Genomic DNA, 17302 nt, shown 5'->3' with positions numbered 1-17302 from the left:
ATATATATATAATATATTACATACAAACGTATTGATTGTAACCGTGGATCTATGACCAATACGTGGGCCACACGCCTGCGTGTGATGTTCATATGGGGTTTTTTTATAACCTTGATTTATGAGCGAATACGCGTGAAACCCAAGTGGTAAAGTGAATGACGACTATGCTTTGGTCGTGTTGAGCGATGAAGTTTTATTTTCCGACAACGCGGAGGGAGGGCGGTAGCATCCTCTATTATTCGATGATCATCATTATTCTAGTTGTCGTTCACTTAAGTAGACCTACTTGTTTTAGCAAGAACAGAAAGCCTGGACATGTATAACGTTTTATCTATTGATTTCCATGCTTTGTTCAACCGTATAATACACGTCCGTTATGACATGTTCACGCTAGTACAGGCAGTTTTATTATAAATCGAAATTTATCAATACACTTCTTATAGCCAAACACTTTATAATTATATTTTAGAATAATAGTATTTTACTTGCGACATATTGAGAAGAGATTTGTCCACTATAAAGCAAAACTGATTGTTATAGTATATTTTCAAATATAAAAACCGTAGCGAAACTAAAGTAAATTCCTACTAACTTAAAAAAAATCATCCTAAATAACATGGTTAGAAAAGGAAACGAATTTAGTACTGACAAAATTATTGGTTTCACTACGCTGAAATCTGAGAACCCTTTATAAACCGTATGGATGGAATAATGATTACACACTGAACACCAGTCAGAGCATGTGTATAACAATATAAATGCTTGTAAATATTTCATGCACACATAATACACCCCTCTAGACGGACTTTGTTCCGCTATTGCCTTGCTGCCAACAATCAATAATGTTTCTAGGGGCGGTACTTATGAGGGCCATTGTGAAATCGCAATAGCAATACCGGTTGATTGACACAAGAGAAGAATGACAGGAAGCACGTACAAAGACCAAGGGCCATAAGGCGTCCATAGCAACCAGGCTATGCCTCACTGAATACATAGGAGTACTGAAAGGAGACGTATCTATAAACACAAACGTGTGGCTTTGACTTCATCGCGGTTGCCCTTACTATCCTGCCCTTAGTATTTCATTTGCTTCATGACGGTCGAAATCTACAGTTTATATGTGAGTAAAGTGTTATAAATACTATTTTAGATATCTCATAACTAAATTCTTGGAGTCGATTATTCACCATGCAGGACTATTACGGCCAGACTATGACATCCAGCTACTTTTCAGCCCCAAAAGTCGGGATGGGTACCAGCTTCCTTCCGCCACTGGAAAGCACAATGCAGGCGTCCTACAAAAGTTATGCTCCACCGTATACAGTAAGCCAATCGCTAAACCTTCCATGGAAGCCAAGTGTTTACTACCGTGGGGCAGAAAAGTCTATGCCGATAGCAAAAAGCGCACCAGAGTTGAACCCTGCTACATTGTATCGTGACGACGTAGTTTCTAGGGTCCCCCCGTTTGTTACCTCATCGAGAACCGCTCTTTTCTCCAAGTACACTCCGACCGATTGGTTCCGAAGCAACAACCAGAATTACCGCAGCTCTGATATGACGAGAAGCGCCGCACAGAGGCTACGCGACGAGAACGTTCGAATCTGCCACGACACGGACGCAAGGACGGTGAAAACTCAACAGGACACAAGCAAGAGCATTGGTAATAGGATCAGTGACATAAACTTTTGGAAATCAGAACTGAATCATGAGCTGGATGAGATGGGCAATGAGATACAACGTATTGCCGATCACAAGAAACGGTTGGAAACGTCTCTTAGGGAAACAGAAGGCCCACTTAAGATAGCGCAGGAGTGCCTGTTCAACAGAGAGAACAGGCAGGGTATCGACTTGGTCAACGATGCTGTCGAAAAAGAACTATTACGGGTGAGTATTTTTTTAATTTGTTTACACTTGCCGAAATCTTAATGCATAAAATATGAAGTTTTCATCATGTGAGTGGCAATTGTATGAGAGAAAGTAGCTGGGGTTATATCTGCACAGTGTGTGCCATGGTCGTCTGCATTCCTCTCAACAAAAGTAAAAAAAAAACACATATTAATCATAATCCATTGTTAAGCAGAACCTTGGCAGAACAAAGATTATTTTACTCTACTCTTGAAAACAATTGCGGATGGTCCGGTCCCATAGCTACAAAAATAATAATACTGTATAGGCTTACTATTCACCCAACCGACTTATTGAATCCTTCGTACACAAACTATTTGTAGTTACTAATGGATGTGGTGTCTGCAGACAGTGTCTATTTGCACTTTGTTGGCAATTCTCCCAAACAGAACTGTCGATGAACACAATCATGCTCTATACTCACGGAGAGGCAGTGCTCACTTTGTTGTTGCCACTTACGTTACGCTTGTGATCAGTAACCTAATAATTATCTAATTATGACTTGCTAACTTTTCTATTATTTAATAATAGCCATTCTATGCACACAAGAGAAATAATGCACGTTAACCGTTGCCATGACATCCACGCAATACGGTACTGTATTATGTTGAGAAGTACTGTATAACATTCATCATGAAGGTTATAATTCATATTATACTGATTAAGTTAGTCAGTATAATGGCTTTGCATTTTTGTGAATAATTACGGTAGCCATTGTACCTACAAAAACACCACATAATATACACTGCTTCAAACCATTTTTACAGTACATTCATATAACATAGGCCTACAATATATAAACAATATTGAGTGATTATCATGTCTATGATTATTTATAAATATCAAAAGAAATAATTATGTTTATTGAAAATACTCTTGCCTTACAAACTACTTACGCACTTTACTCAAGACGACGGGGAGCCGTTGACAATGGTAATTCGGGTTAAGCGCCCAAATGTTTACTGTGGTCTTCACGCTCTGATGAGTACAGAACCACCCGTCCACCCGTCTTCACGTCCTGTTGTGTAAGGTGCCTAATATTTACAACGAGAGTGCTGTGTCATCTCGGGAGCAGTGAGTGAATGATTCGACATCATAGGCCTGGGTCCTGCAGCTTTGTATAGGCCTATACAACGAATAAAATCTACTAATTATCTTTTAGAAATAAACTAATTAAGCACATTGTCATCTTAATAGTCTTCATAATCATTTCTATCTTTATTCTATCACAACATAAACCGATAATTCAATCCCTGTTAGGGCTAAATTGCTTAGTGAGTAATAATACCACAATGAGCAAACGTCCTCTTATTTGTATCCACTGTACCCATAACATGACGGACTTGACAAATATTGACTGGCATTAACCATATCCTTGTCGGAGACTAACACAAGTGAAATGGCAATTTCAGAGCAGTCACATGTAATGGAATTCGTCAAACAAAGTTGGGAGTCATTCAAGTACACTTTTTCTAAAATATAAGAACATTAAGGCTGAAATTGAATTAAGAAAGAATAAGAACGAATTTGACAGGTAAACTGTCAAATTCGGTTTTCATTATTTTTTAAATAGAAAAACCCACAAGTCTTACCAGTGCAATACGTATTGTACTTTACGTGCAATAGGTGTGGTACATACCCTCTATAATACAGTAGCCTACAGTAATGCACTTCTGTACACAAATAATGTTATTGAAAGAGCGTTATGTTTTCTTTTTGTTTGTCCTTTACGACATAATTACTAAATTCATTCGTCGCCATGTTAGTCCTCATTGTTTTCTTTACTACAATGCACTTCGTTCAACTAATGTAATCACAAAAGAAAATCGCAAAACGTTGTCTGTTTAGTTTACCACTTACAACATCGATATTATTATTAGTCATCAGATTTTTTTATATTTTTTTAGAAAGCGAAGTAAGCAAAAATTTCCAGGAGATTTGATATTAATACTAATATTATTGATAATATTAATAATAATTATTCATAGAAATAAGAATAGGTCATCATTTTCATCATAATTATTGGTTTCATTAACCTCACATGAATGGTTATTATCATCATCATTGTAATACCCATATGTAATTCAAAGGTTCTAATTCGAATTTAACCAGTCTATATTTGTATTATTAGGAGAATTGACGTCAGCATCACTGAACAAGTAGGCCTATGTTATAGTGAAAGTACAATATGCCTAACAAACACTTAACTTCCTACCCACGTATCTGCGATAGGCGATAAAGAAATTCCGATTGCTCGTAGATTAAATATAACTTTGTGTACTGTAACCACGGAAACCGGATAGTCTGTCGCAACACTATATAGTTCGTTTGTCGTGTTAACATGTGTGTTATATCGGAAGATAATATCCGTGATTACACTCGATAAGTTAACTGGTTATGTTAGGTACACACAATAGGCAGCAATAAATTGAACGTTAGCATTTTGCCGAGGACGGCAACCTACATAATATATAATATATATATGTTGTTGATGATGATTGCAGTCTTCAAAATAAAAATTGTAACCTTTGGTATTTAACTACATTTTCCACATGCATAGAAATTTTTGAAACTTTATTTAAAAAAAACCTAAACCATAATTCACCACTATAGACACTTTTTGACAAAAATGTTACTTTGTTACCCAATGAGAAGTGTTCTGAAAGGTCCACTGATTAATCTCAGATAAGAGAAGTGTTCTAATATAGACAATGGGTCGTGTCTCATATTATTTGTTATATTTTTATTATTCATTATTTTCACTTGACTCGCATAAATAATTTTGTTCGAAGAACATTTTAATGTGCAGTTGTACTTCGCAGCACTTCACTTGCAATTTTCAATTTCTAGTATATAATATATATGTTGTTGATGATGATGTTAATGATGATAGTAATGGGGTTTAAGAGAAGAAGGCATGAGTACGGATAAAGCATCGTGGGGGTTAAATATTCCAGGTTGGGTAACAATCGTCGTAAATTAATACATAAACGTGGATATTTCCTCATATTGAGTTGCCACTGAAAATTTTGACATTCCTCACAATTTCCTCAGTCTGGTGCCCAACCAAGCGTGCGGTCTACAACTAACTTGTCATTTATTATCATTTATGTTGCGTATTACATTTCAAGTAGGAATTAGACTTGTTCTGCAATGAAGTGTTATGGCAAGCAAGCCGGATTCTAATTGATAAATTTTCGGTATATATTAGGCCCTACCACAAAGAAAATAAAGTATAAACGTAAACCTACCGCATGAACCCTTTTCACGAGGGTGTAGTAAACACATGACTCATTTGACTGTGGTGGCCCAGCGGTATCGAAGGGTTGGTATAATTGTGTAAGGGGATTCCTTCGTGACGGGATAATTTCATAACACAATAAAGCTTACAATGTTTTTTTTTTCTTATAGGAAGTTGATATTATACATCAGAGTCAGGATAGATTGAGGACCATGATTGACAAAGCTAACGCCCAACTAAGGTGAGCCAGCAGTTGCATAGGCCTATCTAGGGGTGTGCGGGGGGAGGCACACCTCTCCAAAAATTACTCGCGCCCCGCCCTCCCAAGTGGCCCCCCAAAAAAATTACTGTCAAGTAATTAAAAATCACCTTATTTTGCGAATTAGCGCCCCTCAACTGATCATCGAGAGTCCCCGACTTCACCTTCCCACTTCACCTTCACGCCCCCTATCAGTACCCCCATTTCAAGACTTCTAGATACGCCGCTGAGGTGAGCTACATAATAGTAGTTACTTCCTATAGAAAAGACCTAGAAGTACGATAAGATATCTTGAATCCATACAAAGTCATAATAAAATTAATGTAGAAACCGTCAGTTTTTTTTTTTTTTTACTTTAAAATGTCTTGCTGTACTAAATTTCTTAAATAGATTACCAGACAATACTAAAACATGTGAACGATATTAATGTGTTTAATTGGCGGGAAAGATTATATTCTATGTTTATAAGTTATATTTATAGTATAAAATATAATATAATTATGTTGGCATTTATATAGCACTAAGCTAAGTCTAAGAGCGCTTCCACTATTAACCATAATTTATTGGAACGTATTAATTATTGTTTGTTGAAGTTGTGTTTGCGGGTTTTCCAGATTTATCAGAGACAATCTTTCATTTAATTGTTTATTTGACCAAAATACAACATGTTCTAATACAATCAAGAAAAACAGATTCAGAGAATAACTAGAATTGCTCAATAAAGTCAATGGCTCAAGGAATCCCTCCAAGAAAACAAATGAGTTTACATTAACCGTATTATATAACGAATACGGATACGTCATCACATAAAACCCATCCCCTACAGCAGCATATCTGTCAAAACGTAGGATGCATGATGCATGTTTTAGGCACGAATGACGATAAGAAATAATGACGTATTCGTATTCGTTATTCGTTATCGTTGCGAAATCTCCCTAATATTGTACGCATTGTTATGTTTACAGCATGAACCGTGCGGCTCAACATGAACTTGAAAAAGACGTGAATGATAAATTCCGTGCATTCAACATTGATAATAAAAGTCATCAACTACATAACAATGCCCAAGGCATAGCATTCCATCGTGGAGTTGAAGGAATAGACCAAACGTAAGTATTCTCACAATATAAAAGATGAATGTATTGGTTGTAGGCTTGAACCTTTCCGAAGTAACAATTAAACTTAACAACTGACCGGTCAAACTAGGGCCAGGAAGACGCGCATGTCCCACAAAAGCACAAGTTTACACGTGTTTACGCTGTCGTTTTGTGGGACCTTGACAACAATACTGAAAGGACGCGGTGGGTTTAGCGGAACGGTTCATTATTTATAAATAAATCTGTTGGCCTATAATAAATTTTTAAAAAAAGATAATATGAATTCAGCTAGGTCTGTTAGGGAGCAAAACTATTTAATCTTACTTAAGACAAGGGCGGCAGTTTCGTATTAATTGTATAAGATAAGATATACAAATTGATTCCATATATTTAATATATGCCTACAAACAATTCGACATAATTCAGCACAAGAGAGCTTCCATTTGCAATTCTATCAAAAGAACTGCCTGTGAAATATAGTCCAATATCTTTTCAGAGAGATTGCATTATAAGCACATATCTTATTTATGCGTCCTAGGTCTACATACAATTACCATGTTATTATTATTATTATTGTTATTATTATAGATTAATTTCCATCAAGTGACAAATTACTTGCCAGTGATGCGAATTATATAAAGTACAAGCAACACAAAATCAAGTCTACTTTCTAAATAAAGATTGCAATATCTTTTTTTCGATACCAAAAATCAATACACTGTACGGTATATATTTTCAATATTAGCAAGTGAAAATATATTAAGCATTATAATCAACAATGCAACTAAGCAACGTGGTCAATAATGAACGATCTTTAGACGACGCTGGGGGCAAGTTATATATTACTATGAATTACGATATCATTAGCAACTGAATTCTTTAAATTTAACGTTGTCAACGATGTGTCAACGCCATTTTTTGACATAATTTTATACCACAACGTTCACAACGTTAGTGAACGTTTTAATATTAATAACACTATGCATAACATTTAGCAATTTCCAAATTACAAGAGCAATCCATATCTCAATACTGAATATTTAAAAGCCATATTTTTTCTTTATCTGATCACATCCTTTCTTTTTTCGATCCCAGCCCACACCAGCAATTACCCACTTTAGTGATCTTTAGATACCAAGTATCTCGGTCGATGTTACTTAAAATATCATAATATAAAATGCAAAACATACTTGAAATAATATGAGGGCCGGATCCAGAGATGTCCGAAGGGGGGGGGGGGACGGAAGTGGGACCGATCGAGATAACACCACCCTAGGGGTTCCAAGGGCATTCCCCCGCGAAATTTTTGTTTTCTAGATGATGTCCAAAAATAACCTCTGAGGCGTTTTGGGCGATCAATTTATTCTTTTTCTATATTTTTATTTATTTTTTTTTCTTTCCAAATGGTGGATGGCTTAGCCCTCCCCGCTAAATCCGCCCCTGAATAAAAAAAAAATATAAAACATAATTTAACATGCATATGTTGAGAAGAAAAAATAAGCTAAATAATAAGAAACTAGCGATGTTAGACCGAGATGGTATCGATGTCAATAAGTATATTTGTTTACGTATTGGTAAATGATCGTCTGGTGTGTAATAGTCTCTGAATATTTTATCAGAAACCTAATAACTAAACTTTCGTCGAATCTCATCCAACTTCAGTGAAACGATATATGAAATGTATCTTACCGTGCGTTGGTACTGTATTATGCATCTTCAATGTCCCGCGCTTTTGTTTATTCTATTGTTTTGATCGGGACGCTTCTGGTTATGCAGTCAAACTAGAGCATTAGCTGAACTCTTGGATTTTGAAGATGTAGGCCTTACCGTCTGTGATAAAACCTAGAGAGCGCAAAAATTCAATAAAAACATATAATTACTCATCTAGAAGTATCAGATAATTTACCGGTAGGCCTATCGATTTCCAATGAGACACAAATCGATACAATTATGTTTACGTACTTTTCTTAAAAACACCAGCTTCTGGCAATTAAATTCTCTAAAGCTGTGTTATTTTACGGAGACTACACATATTCTACACATATTATCGTTCTTTTAGTATTATAATTCATGTTTTTTTTTTTTAATTCTAGGGTATCTTTGCCGGAATCTTGGGCAAAATTTACTAGCGACAACATTCTGCGTTCCCAACGTGAGCGTAACAATTCGACCCATCTACGAGGTGAGGCAGACAACACCATGCAAGAAACGTCGAATAATATGTGGACGCAGTATAACACTGTCAATGTTTCCTTCAGTGGAAGGATCGCCGAAACAATGGACGCACGTAACAGTATTCAAAGCCACCTTACAAGGGTAAGACATAGCAAAATTTAGTAGGGATCTAGGAATTATAAATAGAGGGGAGGGCGTTTACAGATAGATTATGTAAGGTTGTCTCACCAAATTTTTTTAGGTGGGACGAAATTCTACGTGTGTGTCCAGAGAGCTCTCTCAAACTTAAAGTTGAATGCAATTTTCAGGAATTTTAGGGGGTTAGGCTCTTCTCTTCCCTTGAATCTGTCTGCATTCCTATTAGCCTACTACGTGTATATAAAACTTTTATGTAGTCTTTAAGCTATTGGTCTGTAAGTTTTATATCTTACGTCCGAACCATAATGACATCATATCCGCTGTCTTCTTGTAGGTGCTTCAAGAGATTGACGAAATGCAAAACAACATTCACGTCCTCCGTAAGTCAATTTATGACAAAGAAGCACCACTACAGGTTGCCCAGTCTCGTCTAGACAACAGGACAAGGAGACCAAACGTTGAGCTTTGCCGTGATCAACCTCAGCACAAGTAGGTTTATTGCAAATAAAGTTTATTGCAAATAATATTTATATCACATCGATGCGTCACACGATAATGCGCATTTAACATTGCTATGCAACCAATCACAGGATGTCAAAGGATGCCGATAGGTTATCATAATGACTTGAACACGAATATAACTTTCATCCAAAAATTAACTATATTGGCTGTATAATAAAGTTGATAATTTATTTTAGAGTAGAATTTAGATAAATTATTTAATGTTATTTGATAATTTCAGACTTGTCAGAGAAGTTGGTGAACTTTACGAGACAGTTGATATTCTACAGAATCGTCTACGAGCTGCCGAGTGTGCACTCGGCGAACTTGTCCGCACCAAGTCAACTCTAGAACACGATTTGTCTGTGAAAAACAACAGTCTATACGTAGACAAAGAGAAGTGTATGGGAGTTCGAAAGACGTACCCGACCACCGCCAGACTCGCTGGCTATAGAGGGCAGTAAAGTGACATTATGGAAAGCATGGTAATATTAATAATTCCATAAATCCAGAATCGTATTCCAAAGATTACAGCGTTAAGACCAAATAATTTAGAATTTCATCAATGAGTTTGATTCCAAAGCAGATGATTCATCGGCCGAATTCTGATTTATCTCTGCTCTGCAATGGCGGATCCTGGAGAGGGTAGGTGGGTGGGGGTTTGTGCCGAGTTATAAGGGGTTAAGGTTGGTGTTTTTGACCATTTTGCAGGTCCAGAAAACTAAGCCTCCTGGAAACTAAATGATTTTACACTATTTGGCTGTTTCAAAGATGGGGCGGCCCTTTTGTCACCCTTCATCAGCCACTGCTGTAGCAGATTGTATGGTGTTCTTTGGTCATAGAATTATATATAATTGGATGTGCACTCCTAATAAGAAATGTATCACTAATATTTAAATATTCTCCCTCATGCACAGTACACTCATTTTGCAAATAAACTCAAAATTAAATAGCGGTAAATTGCTTAAAGGAAACGGTTATAACACGTTTGAAAGGATTTTAAAGGTATAAACAGTATTTATAAGTCAATCGTGACGTCATAATTTTTTTCAAGCATTAAATCTAACTAAAATCAAATTACTAATTGCTTAATATTATAGGCCTATAAAATACAAAATGATTGTGCTATTAATAATTATTATGATTCTCTTCGACCTTTAATAATTATTTTTTTTAAATAACGATAGGGCGTTGGTAATAAATTAAATGTAACAAAAGCAGGGACGGACTGGATTTGCAACCAACGTATACGTTTACGTATGTAATTTCGTATGAAACGCCATTTTGTCAATTCAGGGCAGATTTGACACGACGCATCTGCACTAAAGGCACTAATGGCGTTCCATAATAATGATACTTTATAATAATGAACAAAACGGACTTGTGCAAATGTGTTATGCTAATACTAAAATATAATTATAATGTACTTTTTTCTATGCAAAATATAATTTTCGATGGATATAATGCACACAATATATAACTATGCTCGTGATTAATTTAAAGCCAGGTCATGGCGTCTTTAATATAATATGTAGTTAGTATATCATTCATCATCTCAAAATTAGCAGTTAATGATATCTTTGAAGTGTGCAGCACTGTGGCATTATGTAAAATAGATTGTTAATGTGTTGAATATATTGAAACATTTTGTGAATGTTGAGATAGCCAGCATATCAGATCTCCGTCCATATCGTATAAGCATTTCACTCAGCGCTTATGCTGAGTAAATATGTCAATACATCTACGTCGTCATGTTTTCTTTGTTATTGCGTAAATTAGATTCTATATTTTTCTACGCTTGTTTTCGTCGACGTTTACTATTCTATTGTGGAAAAAAGCAAGGGGAGATATTTAGGCCTGTTTAAGTAATTCACAACAGCACTGCAAAATGATGGGTATTTTAAACATTTTTAAAGGAACAAAATTGAAACAGAACAATAGGATTCACTTTTAAAGACTTGTTTTATACGTCAATTACTTGTCTGCTCACATTCTATTTTGCAGCATATGAACTTATTATATTTGTCATGTGTAAGTCTATAAATATAAAGTAAAAAATTCGTAGTCTGAACTGCATATGCCCGTATCAGATCAATCGACATAAAGACACACCACATATACACACAACATATGTTTATGTCGATTGACCTGGGATACGGGCATGCGCAGTGCAGACTATGAAATGGCTTATTGGCAATGTTTGAAAAATGATACGGTATCTTAATTGGTTGATATGTACATATTGATCGTGAAAGCCTAACCGTATTGCATTATGGTTTTGAACAAAATATTTGCCGTGAGAACACTGTTAAAATTGTATAATATTTGAATAATAAAAGTACTACACGTTTGGAAATGTCGTCTTAAAAAAGACTGAATGTCCGTTATTCTATCTGTTCATTCATTCATTTCATTTATTTATTCGACCAATACACATTTACAAGAGGTACAGTACAACAAAAATGATGGTCAGGGGCAGCTTAAGCAAAATTTTACCATGACAACCAGTAATATCGATAGTATTATTAACATATCGATTCGTATCAAATTATTCGCCAAAGAAATTTCGTATATTTATTTACAAGAAATCGAATATTATCGAGGTTAGTTACCTAAACAACACGCGATGAAAAGTTATTGATTTTAATATAGCTTAATCCTATCCGTAATTATTAACGGCAAACATACATTAAAAAACACTGTAATCGAGGTTATATTCGGTAAAGTTATGTAGACCTATATATTTGATTCTCTGATTGTTGTGGTTTTACATATACGAATTCAGGAGCGGACATCCAGGATGCTTATGTTGGGTGGGGGAGAGAGTAGGGTAGGCGAGGGTGTGAATCGCCAGTCAAGGACATATGATCCAAAGGGAGGGTTTGCAAAGAGGGATCATTCCCTTTCCTATAATAGTTGTCAATGGAGCTAGGCCCTCATTTTTGCTGCTCTGGTGGGTGTGAACGTCCCTTTCGGATCCGCCATATGATTTTGCTACATTAACCTCAACATGGTCCTCCTGGATGTCGCGCTCGCGGGCGATTGCATTGATTTTGGTCTGAGTTTAAAGGATGATGCCGGACAGCGGACTGACCTCGATATCCCAATACACGTAACAATAATAGTACTGGTACATAATGTACTCGAAATATTCCAAAATAGTCGTATTTCAAATACTAGCAACGGCTCTTCAATCAACTCATCGCAGCCACTCAAAGGGATGAAGGGTGCTGGTATTAATTTAGAATACGTGGAGCTAGCTATATCTTTTAAGGAAGATTGATCGCATCATCATAAGTGGGCGGTGCAGGTTGTGTTTGGTCGTGCTGCTCCGATTGGCTAAATGTTTCACAGGCAACACTCTGATACGTGGGAGGCGGTGGCTCATTTGTTGGCGGTTGTCTCTGGGTCGAATCAAGACTGTTATAATCCGGTAAACTCCCGACAAGTTGTTCATGTTGAACCAGAGGAACAGTTGCCGAAACACTAAGAGCCCGATTAGCAGACAAACTTGACGAACTGAACATGGATCTTTCTGAAGTTACTGTGTTCTGGATATTTGTCCGCGCTGGAGTAGTTGAATTCCTAGATGAATTTGACCTGATCACTCTGTATCTCTGATATTCCCGGACCCTATCAGCACGTTCAATATCACGGATTAAATCATCCTGACATCGCTTCAATATCAAACCAAGACAGGTTAGCACAATGCCCGCTGCCACTGGAACACCGACAAAAAATGCAAAGTAAATACTTATTCTGGCTCCACAAACTGTTCGAATTCTGTTCGTATTTTCCTTAAATTGTACATCTTGTTCAATTACAATATCGGCGGTGTGTAGCGGTATTGCCAGATTACAAAATGTTGTGTTCACACAAGAGTCTACAATATTCTCCATTTCGAATCTCGCCCTATCAAAGATAAATTTCAGCGATAAACTTGCCTGTGGTGTGTAACTATACTCCAATGTGTAGGCGAAATACACGATGTCCGTTGACGAAAACGTTAAATGAACTTTAGTATCCCCATAAAGACAAGGATTGAATATCTCTCTGCGACTGTAGCATGACGAACAATCCTGACTATCATCTTGCCATTTCTTATAGTTCTCATCTCCATGAATAACATAGAGTATGGCATAGGTTACTTGATAATCATTTTGAACACAACCTAGAATGCTGAAAGTGTCAGTGTGATCAAATGTATGTACAATATATAGATACGAGCCGTAATTAAGCAAAATTGTTTCATGTAAGGTATAGCGTAGCCGCTCTCTTGATCTCATAGGTTTGGTCATGACAGCAAATGAGCTAAAGTTCTGGGGGTGTGACGACGCCGATGTGAGGCTCAAACTGGAACAGAACATACGGGAAAATCCGTTATCCTCGTTTTGAGATGAATCATCCGAAAACTGTATTTGATCTCCATTCCCCACCAGATATGTGCTAGGTCCAAACGAGCCGAATCTTACGATAAGTGCCATGAGAAGGACCGTGGTTGAGAGTATTACGATAATCATGACGATTTTAAAGGCTACCGGTAGACCACGGCATTTGTAGTAGCAGTTACGGCAACTCGGAGAACATTTATCGCAATCGACGATTTCGTGAAGGGGAACCTGCCATTCGTAGCCCTGCCATTCCGATCTGTCCCCATGCGTCTGGGGCCGACGTTCCGACCCATTCGTGGTGGTAGTCATAATTTCAAGTGAAAAATTACTACAATGATAGTAAATTAACCGTTAACACATGCCCTGCATTACGTACCGTATTATTTACTATGGTACCCGGAACGGTGGTTGATCCACCAAGTTAATAATCAGCCGACACCGTCACATGATTAAGAGCTGTTTGAACTTTGAGCTCCCGCCGGTGTCCGGATTAAGGATAATATTAGGATTGAAGTCACATGATCAAAACGAATGTAGGTCATCAAGCTAAACTACAGTAACAGGATATGTAGCCCTAACTACTTATATATATATACACAACGATCACGTCCGAAAGAAGGAGTTTGTATTGCAGCACTGTAGTAACTTCTATTCATTTGTTTACCTAGAAACTAAAGTAACAGTTTCATATGAAAGGAGACTGTACTTTATAGCACTTTGTTTAATAAAATCGTGTATTTCTTTTAAGTATACAAATCTATATAAACTTTAATTGCCCTACGCAAAATTCATACACATTGAGGGCGTTGTACATAATTCAGGTTAGAAGACGTCATAATCTACTACCTGAATGGCTTAATTTTCAATTTATTAATTTAAAATCGGAACGAGAAAGAATAATCGGCAACGAAATTAATAGACAACCGTCACATTGACACTTAAATTGGTACTGTAAAGTGTAATAAATTTTTGTATTAATAATGTCTGTAATTTTTTTTATCTATTCTGGTTAATACTGTAGTTACTTTAGCTTATTGTATCCTTTCAAATGAGCTATTCAAATAATTGAAGTTTTTGTGTTTTTTCCAGCTTTAATTATTTTTTATTGATCAAAAGTATAAAATAAAATGTTAATTATAATTACCGGTAAATAAAGACATAAACACAAAAATAAGTTGTAGGTAAAGTATTTATTACAAAGATACAACAGAGCTTTATTGCTTTCTCATAAAAACTGTAGGTAATTTTTAATTTTTTTTATTACTATTATTATCTAAAATCTTTGACAGAAAATACAGAGAAAAACAAGAAAGGTACTACTATGTGTTTTGTAGTGTATACAGTAATTCAGGGGACATAGTAAAAGGGAGCCCTACCCACCCCAATAAGCAGCCAAAAAAAAAATCGCTCACTAAGAATGAAATCCTCTTAAGTGATTAATATGTTTAAAACTTAGCATTCTTGAGCACACAATTATTAAAGAAATACTCCCTCAATTTTTGCACCATAGGTCCTTGATCAGAACTCCACAGATCAAAACAAAACACCTATTACGACCTTAAAGTATGAGGGCGCTAATTAAATAAGTTTAATCAGCCGCTGCAGTCTTTTACTATGTGATCCACATCATCAAAGTGTTCCACTTCTTTTAATGTATGCTCTAGAATGTCATCAAGCCCTTTGAACTTGAAATAACCATAAAATTGTTTACTTTCTAGTAGCAATGGATACCACATCACATCATCTGGCCACATGCTGCTGAATGGAATCTCATTGTCTCCAAACCACTGAGGGCGCATTTCTGAAAAGAAAATGACACTCACATTTATTAACAGATGGTAATACAAAATTTACATTATTTTTTTCTTTATAGGAAACCAAAAGTATTGTTGTAAGATTAATGGTTTTCAGGTGCAGAATAGAGATTAGAATTTAAAGAAAGAACACAAATCATCATCTGTTCACTTAAAAGATAAAAAAAAATGGGAAATAAACATGTGGATGGATCACTTTCTTACCTTCTGTTTCACCTGGTTCTCCCTGGTATTCGGTAGCTTGAAAAACATGAACATTAAGTATTTGTGGGTCGCCAACAAACTCAAAATCAATGCGACCTACTTGCGTGATCTTGTCCAACTTTAAACAGCTCTCTTCAAGTACTTCCCTATGGCAAAAATAATAATTAATTACAATTTTAAAATACTTAATATTGAACCGAATAATCCATACCCATATTATTGAATCGTTAATAACTTTGGATGGTTCAGTGTAGGGAACAGGCTTAAAAACTCAAGGGACAGGTGACCTTGTAATCATATTCTCAAACAGGTTAGTACAGTACTCAAAATTACTGTTATTTGCGATTTTCTTGTATTTTTTACATAGGAGTGTTGTCCAAGAAGCAGAGGACAAGTGAATATTACTACAAAGCTTCTCCTCACCAGGTTTCTTGAAATATCAATGTAAATTTTTATGCAATTCAGTTTGTAGTGCCAGATCAAAATGTTCTTAATAATAAACTACGCCACGGTAGAATGAAACGAAATATATTGTTTTAATTTTAGCCTAACTGTACCTTTTTGCACCATCACGAATAGTTTCGCCGATATGTACTTTACCACCAAACCCATTCCATCTACCTTCTCCAAACCCTCGTTTTTTCATGCCCAGTAGTATACGTTGTTTTACCAAATCACGAATTAACACAAGGGTGAATACCTTTGGTGGAACAGCAGCCATGACACAACTCTGGACAAACAGAAAACACAATAAACAGACTGAAGTAAGTTTTAAAATTTTACTTCAGGTGCATCTCATATACAAATATATCATCATCATAGGTATGACTTAAAAAAATGGGATAGAAAAGAAATTTATATGAAAATTTAAGTCTGACAGGGCCATTTCCATCCATAGAGGTGCCATCATAAATGTTCTTACCTCCAACCATGGTGGTGGGGCATAGGCCTAGTGGTCTAGGCCCTCCATCTAAGTTTAAGTTCCTCCCCCCCACCAACGTTCGACACGCCACCGCACGCAGACCTCCCAGAAATTACTTCTTCTAACTTGGGACCCCTCCTGTTGTAGGGTAGATACTTGCTCTAGGCTTCCCTAGCCTGGTCTAGCCAAAGCCCCCCCCCCCCTACAGCGGATGATCCGCTACAGCCCCAGCCGGGCTATGCAAGCCATGGAGGCTAAAGTCTAAAGAGCAATAATAGCCAGTAAGCCCTACCCCATTTGGTTGGATTGCAGCAATGCTAGGCCTAGCCTAAATGTATAAGTTAAATAAAGAAAGCTCATGCTAACATGGTAACCAGTACGACCACCATAAACACTATTCATTCAATATTCAACTAGGGCTATGCTAATAGGGTTTTTTGAAGAACAACGCTACACTACAACAATGGACAAAACAAAAAATAATCTTTCCAAACCTTATCGTTCGCGCGTTTTCAAAATACTACCGCGTAAATAGAAGCTTCGGTCAAGGTTCAAAAGTTTCCAATTTAGCAAGAGGGCGCCAGTACCGTTACGATTTTTAATCGTACGGGAAATCCACTCACGATGCATTATAGGCCATTTGGCCGACATAGGA

The 17302-nt window shown here is 36.5% G+C and overlaps 3 protein-coding genes across 4 annotated transcripts; 1 reads left to right on the top strand and 2 right to left on the bottom strand.

Annotated features, from left to right (window-relative positions):
- The first annotated feature begins 997 nt into the window (after positions 1–997).
- LOC117101605 (tektin-3-like) lies at positions 998–11676 on the top strand. The gene is made up of 6 exons (XM_033241595.1): positions 998–1884; positions 5317–5387; positions 6371–6514; positions 8596–8818; positions 9150–9304; positions 9558–11676. Exons 1-6 carry the CDS (start codon positions 1189–1191, stop codon positions 9778–9780), a joined length of 1512 nt encoding a protein of 503 aa, XP_033097486.1. The 5' UTR covers positions 998–1188; the 3' UTR covers positions 9781–11676.
- On the bottom strand, positions 10484–14792 carry LOC117101606. Its single transcript, XM_033241596.1, has one exon. It carries the CDS (start codon positions 14014–14016, stop codon positions 12586–12588), a length of 1431 nt encoding a protein of 476 aa, XP_033097487.1. The 5' UTR covers positions 14017–14792; the 3' UTR covers positions 10484–12585.
- An 86-nt stretch (positions 14793–14878) lies between these two features.
- On the bottom strand, positions 14879–17254 carry LOC117101608 (7,8-dihydro-8-oxoguanine triphosphatase-like). Of its 2 annotated transcripts, none has more exons than XM_033241600.1 (4): positions 17142–17254; positions 16283–16455; positions 15726–15871; positions 14879–15508 (listed from the first exon to the last, which is right to left on the bottom strand). In XM_033241600.1, exons 2-4 carry the CDS (start codon positions 16444–16446, stop codon positions 15300–15302), a joined length of 519 nt encoding a protein of 172 aa, XP_033097491.1. In that variant the 5' UTR covers positions 16447–16455; positions 17142–17254; the 3' UTR covers positions 14879–15299. The 2 variants fall into 2 exon arrangements, with proteins under 2 accessions (XP_033097491.1, XP_033097490.1); XM_033241599.1 differs by lacking the exon at positions 17142–17254 and adding an exon at positions 17014–17128.
- Between the last annotated feature and the right edge of the window lie 48 nt (positions 17255–17302).

The sequence above is a fragment of the Anneissia japonica genome, unplaced genomic scaffold, assembly GCF_011630105.1.
Source record: "Anneissia japonica isolate Jap-2015-1 unplaced genomic scaffold, ASM1163010v1 scaffold17412_len611537_cov169, whole genome shotgun sequence".
Taxonomy (NCBI): Eukaryota; Metazoa; Echinodermata; class Crinoidea; order Comatulida; family Comatulidae; genus Anneissia; species Anneissia japonica.
Note: the sequence above shows the minus strand (reverse complement) of the source record. Positions and strands in the feature narration are given on the sequence as shown.